General features: G+C 41.4%; 1 protein-coding gene across 1 annotated transcript in view; it reads left to right on the forward strand.

The window, feature by feature from the left end:
* Positions 1-14,107, forward strand: part of ADGRD2 (adhesion G protein-coupled receptor D2) — a 258,692-nt gene that overhangs the window by 115,313 nt on the left and 129,272 nt on the right. Inside the window, exons 14-15 of the mRNA XM_072430618.1 lie at positions 2,712-2,827; positions 3,208-3,328. Coding sequence (XP_072286719.1) covers positions 2,712-2,827; positions 3,208-3,328 — 237 coding nt within the window. The remainder of the gene's footprint in view (positions 1-2,711; positions 2,828-3,207; positions 3,329-14,107) is intronic.

A 14,107-nucleotide genomic window follows, 5' to 3' on the forward strand; every position in this document is an offset into this window, starting at 1 on the left:
GTCTCAGGGCCCACTGCCTCCTATTGTTTACAATACAGCAATGGCTCAGGATTGTAATCCAGTTCATATAGTGTTGTTATTTCTACATGTACTTCTTCTACTGGGTGTTTTTATTACATTGTAACAACACTGGCAAGATAAATGCTTGGCTTTGAATTGTCTCTAGAATAAGAGTATCTAGAAGAGAGTTTAAAAATATCTTGTATAATTTTTACCTAATGTAGATTACATGATGTTTGAAGCAAACTATGAAAAGTTACTTTGGGTTTTTTCATGATGCAACAGAAACTGAAGGGAAGATGTTGGTATTGGTTTATGGGAAAACAATACAAATCAAAGAGTTCTCTTTTCTGTTATCTCAAAACCACCAGATCTATTATGCTTTTAAATATTTCTTCTGTAAACTGGAATACGAATTGAAAAACAAAAATACACATTCCAAAGATGGCATCTATTAACATTACAGATAAATAATGTTATCCACCCTTTAAGTGTGAATTCTGCTACAATGTGAATGTGAATTCTGCCACATGGCTTATAAGCACGTATGTGACTTAATAAAAAAAATGCTCCAAACCTATATCTAGATTCCTGATTTTCTTGATTAGAACCACAAGTGTTGCCTGTGTTTGCTGATGTTTCTTTCTCTTGCTGTCTGGTCAAACTGGTCCAAAAACTCTGGATTTTGGATTTCTCAAATCCGAACACCATTAATACTATTAGGATAGAAAATTTAGAGGTTTGTTTCCATCAAGTTCCAACAATAAATTAGGAAAATAAAAACCTGCACATAATTAGGGATGAGCGAGAATGCCTCTGGCATTAAAACAGGAGGATTCCCAGAACTGCATTCAGCGCTGGGAATCCTCCTGTTTGCAATCCCCAGGGCACCAGAGGTAATTAACTTCTAGTGCCCCGAAGATCGCACACTCTTCTCAATGAATGCAGCCACAACTGCAATTATTGAGAAGATTACCGGAAAAAAGAACCTCCTGGCAATTTAATATAAGTATCTCTTACAAATGATACATTTGTATATATACCAAATGTATCATTTGTAAGAGATACTTATTTTACAATGTCAGGAGGCTCTCCTGTGCTGGGCATCTTCTCAATGATTGCAGCTGTGGCTTCATTCATTGAGAAGAGTGTGCGATCTCCGGGGCACTGGAGGTTAATTAACCTCTAGTGCTCGGGGATCGCAGAGGATTTTCAGAGAAATTCTCCTGTTCGAGAGGTCGACCACTCTGCAAATCAGGAGGCCGTTCTCACCTATATTTTCGGTAAGCAAGAAAGGCCCGATTCGCTGCAAGATCGAACTTAATATTCTCGCTCATCCCTACAAATAATGAACCCCAAACTCACAGTTTAAAAAACCTATAAGGCATGGTTCCATTTGTTCAAACAGAGATCATTTTCCAGAAAATAGGTACACTGCAGTCATAAGAGAATTGTCACAGTGGACTTGGACAGTAATAATATTAGGTAGGTAGCAAATTATGCTCAGTTTATACTAAAGGGCCAAAAATGTGCCTAGAAATTACACTACAAACCCAAAAAAATGTAATTTCCCATTAAATTAAATTGTTCACATACAGTTTGACAATCTAATTATCCAAAGACATACAAACAATTGATAACAAGTAATCTTTCTTGTGTAAATGTAGTTATGCAAATAATGAATACCTTTTTTGTATATGATACTTTCCGAGGGGGTCTGGGGCCACACAAGCACTTTTCATAATGCTATCATGCTCAAATACACATTGTTGTCAATACTACCACATACTACCACAATTGCCATCTTCTGCAATGCTTCTAAAGCATTTTGCATCTTCTTCATTTGACCATTGTGCAGCCAGTGATGATACAGCTTCTCCTAGGTAAAAGGAAAGAAAGATGTTTTTTGGCAGGGACGACATACACGGTCACTATGGCAAATACTTATGACTCAGGATACACATACCTTCATAATAAATATTTCTTTCTCAATGCAATAAGTGTAAGTACCTGAATTTGCCCTGATATTAGTATAATGCATTACAGCACATTACAGCACAACCCAGACTGCAAGAGACAAAAGGACCACGATGTGAGTTGTGATGTAGTTCTCATTCACTAACAAGGAACATGCTTATAGTAGGAGTATTATTCGATAGGAGGAGAATTATTTGCTATCCATTGTTGCATCAGCAGTCACCTGTTGCACCTCTGTAAACTATAACTCCTTTTTCAGTACCAATGAAACCCAACACCTTTCTGTATCCTTTTAGGAACTCCAAACCCCTTGTTTCCCTGCATACAATCCTCACATCATTGTGTAAATTTAGTACCAAAATGTGCTTACTCATGTCAAAGCACCTTGTATGTGTGAGAGTTTTTCATGAAGAACTTTCTAATATGCATTATGTCACACAGTATTTTAGTGGTGTTGTCCACAGTTCCCCTATACTTTAACCTGCTTGTGAATTGAAAATAGTGTCTTGTGAAATAACAATTACTGGCTTTATGTAGGGGATAAAATAGGATTACAAAATGTAAATGTTTAAAAAGAACAGAATTAAAACTTAATGTGAATGTTTGTTTTTCTAATAGCAGTTTTTGCACTTCCTAATACTCCATATACATAATATTTTTAGGGTGTAAATGGGTGACAAAACAGCATGTGTTACATTGTCTAAATGTCCTAATGTTTCTCCTCTCCTTTAAAGGTCAACACTTTTGTTTTGTTTCGTGTCGTTATGGTGGCAGTCTCTAGTGCCAGAAGACGCTCCAAAATGATGACACCCAACTGTAGCTTGGAGAAACAGATTGGCATCCAGGTCTGGTAAGTATCAGAGTATTATTAAGTGCATACTCCACTTTTGATGAGAAACTCAGAAAGGGTCAACTGTTTATTTTAAATCTACAAAATGGTTAAGTATAATTTATTATATATAACATATGTTCATTTTGTTATTAATAATAATTATAATTATTACTATATTATTATTTTTGTGAGCAGGGAGTGCCTTAAACATTCCCTAGTGGAAACTTTTCAGGTTCACATGTGTCAGTGGTAGTAATTGATTGCCCCCCAGCTGGCAGATGACTAAAATTCACAAACAGGGCAGTCGTATATATCTTTAATAAAAGTGGAAAATGTATTTAGGTTTTCATAAAATAAACCCTAAAAATTAAAACATGTTCATGCATTATTTTTTTCAGGGCCACTGCAAAACCCATCATTGTCCTGCTCCCTGTTTTAGGACTAACCTGGTTATGTGGCATTTTAGTACATCTGAGTATAATTTGGGCCTATATTTTTATCTTCTTGAATTCATTTCAGGTATTGTCTTTTACATACTTTTTAAAAATGATGTTAATGATTAAAATAATGAAAATATTTTATGTATGCGTTATTTGTGGGGACCTATTTATTAAACTAAAACAATCTCAAGCAAGTTTCATTCATTATATTTTTCATTCAAGAACATTTTTGGCAAAATCCAGTAAAGAAAGGCATATTAACCTTTCCATTACATAAAAAGATTATTTTTAGGTGTTATGTACTGATCTATAGTGTCATCGCTATGTAAAAAATTAAGATTAAGTATCAGTATAGTGTGCATGGGGGGATAGTAAGAGTGCACCCAATTCCATTTTGATAAGAGCCCAAACGTCCTTCAGCACTGGAGGAAGGGCACACAAAAAGTATATACCCCTCTTAAAGCACCAGTTTTTGATAGACATTTTGTTGCCAGATGCTTATAACAAGGTGGTGAGGTGGGGGGGGGAGTTGTCACCGATTAACCAAACAAGAAGCCACCAAAAGCTAAACCTATGTTTTTTCATAGGGCTGGCTCCATGGACAGCAATTTGTGCCTCCACAGAAGTATTATTGCCAAAATATTTTAATTACACAAATAGTCATGGTTAGATTTATACAAATTCTCTAAACTTATCTGTAAACATTAGGGGAAAACTTCAAAATAATAATGCTGTCCCAAAATGAAAATATAAACAAAGCAATTATCCTCTTTGCCCTGGGTACAGCTATGGGCTGACCTTGTCTGTAAATTCATCTGAGAATACTGTCTAGCACACAGGCTGGGTGGATAATGGATTTTGCATATATGTAAAAAAGGTTTGATGTACTTGAAAGTCTTTGATGTATGTACCTGTATCCTCATCAAATCAAAGAATGGTAGGTCATTTTTTGCAATTCTGCTAACTGAAAAATACTACTATAAGTTTGGTTTAGAAAAAGAACAATTGTTTCTGGGGTAATGTTCTGGTAATAGTAATAGTTAATTTTGCTGCCGCCTGCCCACTGACCAGTACCCAGCTCTAGATGCCAGACTAGATTCAAGCTCAACAGGGTCTTCTTTCCCCGATGATTCCGCCAAGCCCGTTCCCTTTCATGTGGTTTCGCTACATAGTAGGTAGGGACAGATTGGAATCTCGCTCATCCATTCATGTCTCCAATAGCTACTGCTTCCACACTGTCCATATAGATGATGGCCTCAACCTCTAATGCCCTCCTTGCTCGGTCTCAGGGCCCACCGCCTCCTCCTCATGCGGTTACTGCTGCCGCCTGCCCAGTACCCAGCTCTAGCTGCCAGTTACCAATGCTGTCCACACTCCATCTCAAAGCCCACCGCCTTCTCTTCCTGCTGTTCCTGCTGCACGCCCCAGGCTTAATCAATATGAGCCATCAGGATGCAGGTATACTTCCGATGAGCCAGCTGATTCGAGTGGGTGGCATCTTTAACCCTGGAGCGTAGCTCGAAAGCTTAAGTGGAAGTGCATGTCAATCACATCCAATTAGTGCAAATCTGCAAGTGTGGCACTGTAGAAATTCCCTTCTATGATGTCCCAGCGCACATTAGGAATTGGGTACTCTAGCACTTCACCAGCTTTGAATCCAACAGACATGGACATGTTGCATATCACCAGACATTTGAGGCTCAGCACCTTGGTGAGCTGAATAAACAGGTGGTCCAGGTTGGTTTCATGATACCTGATAACATTCTATATACACGAGTTGATGATGACAACATGGGACAGGCTGAGGTCCATGTTGGAAGTTGGCCAGCACGCTCTCTATGTACCTTGAAGAAACATGGGTCAGGAATTATAACCGTACAAGGTCGTGGTCAGTTCTGTAATGACGCACTTGGCGGTAAATTATGCCATTGTGCATTTCACCCAGAGATCCCCCAATGTGTCGTTTTCAAATGACATCTCACCCTTCCCTTTCAGCTATTTCTCAGTCCAAAACTCATAATTCTGCAGTATTTTCACAAGATCCTTGTTGACGGATCTTTGACTGGAGTCTCCCAGGACGGCCACATACTTGTTGTGGAGAAGTCTCCGGACGTCTGCTGAGCTAAATAACTTCATGGTTCAATGTGGTCATCCAGGACCTCTCGGTTCCTGTTACATATACCGGTGTCTCCCATCTCATCTCCCCAACATATACAGAGAGACTGCTGTCCCACTTCCCAGTTTCAGGGTAACATACACAGAAATTCAGTCCGATAAAGCGCAGTACCGATGAATGAAGCAGAAGACGTGGCCTTCTATATTTATTCACAAATTTCAGATTACACACTTGCATTACACACTTCAAGGTGTGTAGAAAAGGGAAAACCCTGTTGAGCTTGAGTCCAGTCTGATATCTAGAGCTGGGTACTGGGCAGTGGGCAGGCAGCAGCAGTAATAGCAGGAGGAGGCAGTGGGCCCTGAGACGGAGCAAGGATGGCATTAGTGGTTGAGGTCATCACCTATATGGATAGTGTAGAAGCTGTAGCTAGTGGAGACATTGCTTTGTAGGGGACTGCCTTTTCCTATCTGCTAGCTGTAACTTTCTAAAATGCGGCATGGACAGCGCTGTTAACTGGCATCTACAGCTGGGTACTGGGAAGGCGGCAGGAGGAAGAGGTGGTGGGCTCTATAACAAAGTGTGGACGGCATTAGTAACTGGCATCTAGAGTAGGGTACTGGGCAGCAGCAGTAACAGCATGAGGAGGAGGCATTTAGCACTGGGACGGAGTGTGGACGACATTAGTAATTGGCATCTAGAGTTGGATACTAGGCAGGCAGCAGCAGTAATAGCATGATTCGAAGGCAGTGGGCCCTGAGACGAAGTGTGGACAACATTAGTATCTGGCATGTAGAGTTTGGTACTGGGCAGGCGGCAGCATCATTTACAGCAGGAGGAGGAGGCGGTCGGCTCTGAGACGGAGCGTGGATGGCATTAGTATCTGGCATCTAGAGTTTGTTACTGGGCAGGCGGCAGCATCATTTAAAGCAGGAGGAGAAGGAGGAGGTGGGCTCTGAGATGGAGTGTGGATGGCATTAGTATCTGACATTTACAGTCGGGTACAGGGCAGGTGGCAGCATCAGTTACAGCAAGAGGAGGAGGCGGTGGGCTCTAAGACAGACTGTGGACAGCATTAGTATCTGGCATCTAGAGTGTTGTACTGGGCAGGCGGCAGCATCATTTACAGCAGAAGGAGGAGGCGGTAGGCTCTGAGATGGAGTGTGGATGGCATTAGTATCTGGCATCTAGAGTTTGTTACTGGGCAGCCAGCAGCATCATTTACAGCAGGAGGAGGAGGTGGCAGCGGGCTTTGAGATGGAGTGTGGACGGCATTAGTATCTGGCATCTAGAGTTTGGTACTGAGCAGGCGGCAGCATCATTTACAGCAGGAGGAGGAGGCAGTGGGCCCTGAGAAGTGTGGATGGCATTGTTAACTGGCATCTAGAGCTGGGTACTGGAAGGAGGAAGCGGTGGGCCCTGAGACGGAGCAAGGATGGCATTAGTGGTTGAGGCCATCACCTATATGGACAGTGTAGAAGGTGTAGATAGTGGAGACATTGCTTTGTAGGGGACTGCCTTTTCCTATCTGCTAACTGTAACTTTCTAAAGTGCGGCATGGACAGCGTTGTTAACTGTCATCTACAGCTGGGTACTGGGTACTTGGAAGGCGGCAACAGTAGCAGCAGGGGGAAGAGGTGGTGGGATCTGAGACAAAGTGTGGACGGCATTAGTAACTGGCATCTAGAGTATGGTACTGGGTAGCAGCAGTAACAGCATGAGGAGGAGGCATTTAGCACTGAGACGGAGTGTGGACGACATTAGTATCTGGCATCTAGAGTTGGGTACTAGGCAGGCAGCAGCAGTAACAGCATGATTCGAAGGCAGTGGGCCCTGAGACGAAGTGTGGACGACATTAGTATCTGGCATCTAGAGTTTGGTACTGGGCAGGCGGCAGCATCATTTACAGCAGGAGGAGGAGGAGGCTGTGGGCTCTGAGACGGAGTGTGGACAGCATTAGTATCTGGCATCTAGAGTTTGTTACCGGGCAGGCGGCAGCATCATTTACAGCAGGAGGAGGAGGAGGTGGTGGGCTCTGAGATGGAGTGTGAATGACATTAGTATCTGGCATCTACAGTCGGGTACTGGGCAGGTGGCAGCATCAGTTACAGCAAGAAGAGGAGGCGGTGGGCTCTGAGACGGAGTGTGGGCAGCATTAGTATCTGGCATCTAGAGTTTGGTACTGGGCAGGCTGCAGCATCATTTACAGCAGGAGGAGGAGGCGGTGGGCTGTGAGACGGAGTGTGGATGGCATTAGTATCTGGCATCTAGAGTTTGGTACTGGGCAGGCGGTAGCATCATTTACAGCAAGAGGAGGAGGCAGTGGGCCCTAAGACGAAGTTTGGACAGCATTAGTAACTGGCATCTAGAGTTTGGTACTGGGCTGGTGGCAGCATCATTTACAGCAGGAGGAGGAGGAGGAGGTGGTGGGCTCTGAGACAAAGTGTGGACAGCTTTACTATCTTGCATCTAGAGTTGGGTACTGGGAAGGCGGCAGCAGTAACAGCAGTAGTAGGAGGCGGTGGGCCCTGTGATGGAGCGTGGATCGCATTGGAGGTTGAGACCATTACCTCTATGGACAGTGTAGAAGCTGTAGCTAATTGAGACATGAATAAATTAACGAAAATCCTACTTTCCATACCTTCTATCTAGTGAAACCACATAAAAGGTAAAAGACTTGGTGTAATCCGTGGAGAAATACATACATTTTTTATCATTTGTGGATATGTCTGTATTTGTTTCACATAATTACATACATTTTTTATGGGTTTTAGAATACATACCAAGTGCTATCAGAATAAAATATCTGTATTTTTGGGAGAAAAATATATAATTTTTTAAGGCGTTTTGGATGGATACCAACTACCAAGTGCTATCAGAATTAAATATCTGTATTGTTTGTAGAGTAGTACATCAATTTTTTAGGCTTTAGGGATAAATAGCAAAGTGGGATCAGAACTAAAGATCTGTATTTTCTGTAGAGAAATATAGAATTTTTTTATGGTCTTTTGGATCGATACAAAGTGCTATCAGAATTAAATATCTAGATTTTTTGGGGAGAAATATAGAAATTTTTATGGCTTTGGAGATATAATTTTTTTATGGCTTTGGAGATATATAGCAAAGTGGGATCAGAAAGAAATATCTGTATTTTTGGCGAGAAATACTGAGTTTTTTATGGGTTTTAGGATAGATACCAAGTGCTATCATAATAAAATATCTGTATTTGTTTTACAGAAATACAGACATTTTTAGGTTTTTTGTGATAGATTGCAAGAGGTATCCTAAATTATATCTCTTGTAATATATCACAAAAGCCAGAAATATTTTGATATCTATCCATTAAAATTCAGATATTTCATTCTGATTTAGTATATATCCAAAACCCAATAAAATGTTCTTTATTTCTGTAAAAAAAAAAAAAAAAGATATTTAATTCTAATCCCACTTGCTATCTCTCTAAATAGCCATAAAAAAATCTGTATTTCTCTCTAAAAATACTGATATTTAATTATGAATCGTAATTAAATATCTGTATTTTTTGGAGAGAAATACACACATTTTTATGGCTTTTTTGAATTAAATATCTGTATTTGTTTTTTTACAGGAATACAGTTTTCAGTTTATTTAGATAGATAACAAGTGGTATCAGAATTAAATATTTGTATTTTTTTTAACAGAAATACATACATTTTTCTGTTTATTTTGATAGATTGCAAGAGTTATCATAATTTATGCTAACTCTTGCAATCTATCAAAATAAACAGAAAAATGTATGTATTTATGTAAAATAATACAAATATTTAATTCTGATACCACTTGCAATCTATCAAAACAAACAGAAAAATTCTGTATTTCTGTAAAAAAAAACAGATATTTCATTCTGATCCTACTTGCAATCTATCAAAATAAACTTAACAATTTCTGTATTTCTTTAAAAAAATAGAGATATTTAATTATGATACTACATGCAATCTATCAAACGAAACAGAAAAATGTCTGTATTTCTGTAAAAAAATGCAGATGTTTAATTCTGATACCACTTGCAATCTATCAAAAAAGCCATAAATTGTTTGTATATCTGTAAAAAAATACAGATATTTAATTCTGATACCACTTGCAATCTATCAAAAAAAAAAAAACTGAAAAATTTTTTTAAAAAAATACAGATATTTATTTTTGATACTACTTACTATCTATTAAAAACGCAATAAAAATGTCTGTTTTCTGTAAAAAAAAATACAGATATTTAATTCTGATACCACTTGCTATCTATCAAAAAAGCCATAAAAATGTCTGTATTTCTGGAGGCGGGGCATGTGCTGCTGAGCAGGATGGACGTGTTCTAGTCGGCTCTGCGTCCCCTGGATCCCTTTTGGCTCCTACAGTAGCGGTGATCGGCAGCCACACTACTGTCCGGCCCCAAGAACTCCTGCTCCCTTCCCTGCAGCTCCGGAGGATGGCAGGAAAGTCAGGCACTAAGAGTTGATATATGGGAACCTTGGATCGCATTTAATAATAAGTAATGAAAATTTTTTTTTTTCTTTTTTTTCTGGACATTAACACGAATCATTACACACTAGTGTTACTGTTTAGAGCGACTTCCTCTTCCTTCCTTCCCCTCCTCCTCCCGGTTGTTTACTTGTTCCATGTTTGTCGTTGTCTTTTATCTTTTCTTCTTTTTTTTTCCATAATGGGGTTGCAATTTTGGTTTATTTATTGTTCACACCACTGTTGTATATGGTTTTCTCCTTGTCACTTTGAACATTGAGGTCGTCAAGAATATGTTTGTACCCTGCTGACCCTAGTTTTGATAATTTTGTATTATCTCGTTTTTTTTTTTTTTTTTGTTTTGTTGAAATACATGTACCTATTTTGGTGAAAATTCAATAAAAATATTGAAATATAAAAATGTCTGTATTTCTGTAAAAAATATACAGATATTTAATTCTGATACCACTTGCAATCTATCAAAATAGAAAATTTTCTGTATTTCTGTAAAAAAAAAATACAGATATTTAGTTCTGATACCACTTGCTATCTATCAAAATAAACAGAAAAGTTGCAGGTTTTCTGTAAAAAATATTTTATTCTGATACCACTTGCGTTCTATCAAAACAAACAGAAAAATTTCTGTATTTCTGTAAAAAAAATACAGATATTTATTTTAATACCACTTGCTATCTATCCAAAAGGACAGAAAAATGTATGTATTTCTCCACTAAAAATACAAATATTTATTCTGAATCACACAGCTCTATTACAAGTGATATAGACCTCAAAGTAGATAGAGGCAGAGGGCCCTGAGGGAGGTGCTCGGTAAAAAAAGAACTAGCCAGTTACACAGCTCCATTGCAAGTTATAGACAGAATAGAGGTAGAGGGCCACGAGGGGGAGGAGTAGAAGGAGATGCCGAAAGGCTGTGAACGTGCTCTTCCCATCAAGGTGTCCGTGCAACAGTTGACGACTAATCAGTACACTCTGCAGAGGGGGTGTTGCAGTCATTGCCGATCCAAGCCTTATTCATTTTAATAAAAGTGATTTGGTTGACATTTTCTGCAGACAGCCGAATCCGTTTGTCACTTACTACGCCCCCAGCTGCACTGAATGCTCCTTCAGATAACATACTTGCGGCTTGGCAGGCAAGGATCTGAATGGCATGTTCTGCCAGCGCCGGCCACTGCTCAAGCTTGGATACCCATTAGCCCAGTGGGTCCTGGCTTTGCAGGTTGCAGATGTCCCATGCAGAGCTCAGGTATTCCTGCACCATGACTGAGTACCGCTGCTGAGTGTCATTGGCAATTGCTGCACGACTGACAGCTTGCTTCCGCTGAAAAAAAAGCCTGCATAGTTTAGCTTAAACGACCTCTACTGCTGCTGCCACCCATGCCGCCTAAAGCAGTTGTTTGGCTCCCATGGCTGGTGGAACTGCCATAGGGATCCCTGGTGCTGCTGCTGCAGGCAGCCGGAAAGGCTGAGCACAAGTCCCTTACAAGCACTTCTTGGTAGTGCTGCATTTTAGGCCCCCTGTATTGGGGCAAGATCAGTTGTTGTATCTCAGGCTTGTAACGTGGATCCAGTATTGTAGCAATCCAATAGTCGTCAGTGTTTTTTTTTTATGTGTTGTATGCCTGGATCTTTGGCTATGCACTCCTGCATGAAGGTTGTCATGTGGGTCAAACTACCCACAGCTGAGGTATTTCTGGACCCACACTCCTGGGGGGAGCGAACAGCAGTACAGGGTCGTCCTCCTCCTCCTCCGCCTGGTTTTGCCATCCACAGAACATGCCGCCTTGTGTTTGGGTGGATGGATGCCATGTACCCTCAATATCCTCCTCTGCCCCTTCCTCCCCTTCTCCCATGCCTGCAATGTCCTCCTCATCCTCTTCCACCTCCTCCTCTTCCTTGATTTGTGGTGCACTATGCCTAGTAGGCATCTCTCGATGCAGCGTCCGCTCTGTGTCGTGTCTGAGATCCACCATCATCTGTTCCAGCAGGCAAATGATGGGGATGGTGTCAAGGACACAGGCCTGATCTCTGCTGATCATCCTGGTTGCCTCTTCAAAAGGTGACAATACAGTGCACAAGTCTTCAATTTGCAGCCACTCCGCATGGCTGAAGAAAGGCAGTGTAGGCATATGTCTGAAACGAACAGACTCTGCCACGTAATCCACCACCGCTTTCTGTTGTTCAGCTAGCCGCTGCAGCATGTAAAAGGTGGAATTCCAACGTGTGACCACATCACAAATTAACCGGTGCACTGGCAGGTTGGGATTTCGCTGTAAATCCACCAATCTGGCACTGGCTGTGTACGACTGGCGGAAATGCACTTTCTGGCCTTCAGCAACAGCGCCTGGCAATAAGCAATTTGAGCTTTCTTCTTGGGCAGAGGTGGTCGCACAGAGCTCTGTGCTTTGACCAGGTGTTCCTACCAGGTTACCGGTTGGTGGCTTTTTAAATGAGTGCTCATGCAACTTGTTCCAAGTTTGTTTGGGTTTTTGCCTCGTTTCAAGTGTTGAGCACACAGTTTGCAGATAACCATAGTGTTGTCATCACTAAGGACATAACTGGGCCGAAAGGTGCTCTGGAGCTGGTCCTCATGGTGGCAGTCCGCGGTTGTTGATGGTACTTGAAGAAAGAGTGTGGGCAGCTTTTACCCTCTTCCTCCCTCTCCCCCTTTGAGGGCGCTCTGCAAGCTCCTCCTCCTCTTCTTCCTCCTCCTTCTCTTCTTCCTGCCTATGATGAACACCTTGTTCGCCCTATGTCAGATCAAGAACATCATCATCATTATCATCAGAAGAGACAGTTTCCCTATATGTGCCGAAAGGAAGCTGCGGCCTTTTGGCACCAGTTTGAATTGGCTCATCTGGTTCAGAGTGTTCAGGTGAAAAGTAAGTGGGGGGAAAGCCTGTGAACTGACTCTCTTCGTCAGATGACTCAAACAACTGAGCATCATGAAGGAATGCTTGTAGCTCCGCCTCTCCAACCCCTCTGTGGGACTCCTCTACATACTGCTGTACACGTGACTTTCCAGCCGCTGATGAAGAACTAGAAGGAACAGGTGTATCATGGACTGTTTGGGACACCTGTAGGGCCTGTGTCTGGAAACTGGAAAAAAAGGGGGTACAATCACATGACCCAGGCTGGGTCATGTACTCCACTATGTGTTGTTCATGGTGTGGCAATATTGGACACCCACCACCAACAGCAGCGCTTCTTGTTCTTGGGTCTGCAGCTAAAAGCAAACTCATACTGCTTTGCTTGCCACCCCTGCCAAAGCTGCCCTTTCCTCTTTGGCCAGACATTGTAGAAACTTTTTTCTTTATGTGGCTTGACACCCTGCAAAATACTTTGTAGTTAATATGCTATATGTATATGTACATTTTTTACAGTAAGTGGATTTTTTTGATGGGGGGGGGGAGTTGACACAAAAAATGGAAGTGAGCTGTGTGTGTTCTACTTTCCTTCATTGGTGACGCTTGTAATATGCAGCACAGTATACAAAATATATACTGCAGTATACACTGCGTCTGTGTGTCTGACTCTCAGTACAAGTGTGATACTGTGCACACAGTCAGTGAGGGGACCCTTCCTCTGGCTGCGTGTATGTAACACACTGACTATCTATCTATCTATCTATCTATCTATCTATCTATCCATCGATTTCAGGACTGCACCAATACAGTACAATCCAACAATCTATCTGACTAATAGTGTGAGTGTGACACAGTCTAAGTAAAGAACTTTTTTTCACTTTGACAAAGCAAGCCAAGCAGCACATAAAGGTTGTGATGCTAGCAAGTCTCTGTCAGGAGTGGTAAATGCAGGCAGGCCCTGGCCTTATATAGGCCAATGGCTGCCTGTGTGGCATGCAGTGCCAATCGCCTGCCTGTCACAACAAACATGGAGAGGAGCATCCCTGTTAATATTGGAGGGCCCTAGGCATCATGGGGGAGGTCCCTAGGCATTCTGGGAGGGTCGAATTTGGGGCTTCGAATCCAGCAAAATTCGGGTCAGGTCCACCCGAATTCGAAAGGTCATATTCAGGTCGAACATTAGGACGACCTGAATTTGACCAACACTAGTCCTGAGTCATGCGGCTTGTGTTCATGAATGAACACGGTCGTGGGAAAAAATCAAAGGATTTTTCCCATGCTGCATTCATTTTATGAGCAGCCAGCGAGACTCACACTGTGTTCCCAGATAGAGAAACTCTATCCAAGAACACATACAACTCCTAAA

Source organism: Pyxicephalus adspersus, chromosome Z, assembly GCF_032062135.1.
Source record: "Pyxicephalus adspersus chromosome Z, UCB_Pads_2.0, whole genome shotgun sequence".
NCBI classification, from domain to species: Eukaryota; Metazoa; Chordata; class Amphibia; order Anura; family Pyxicephalidae; genus Pyxicephalus; species Pyxicephalus adspersus.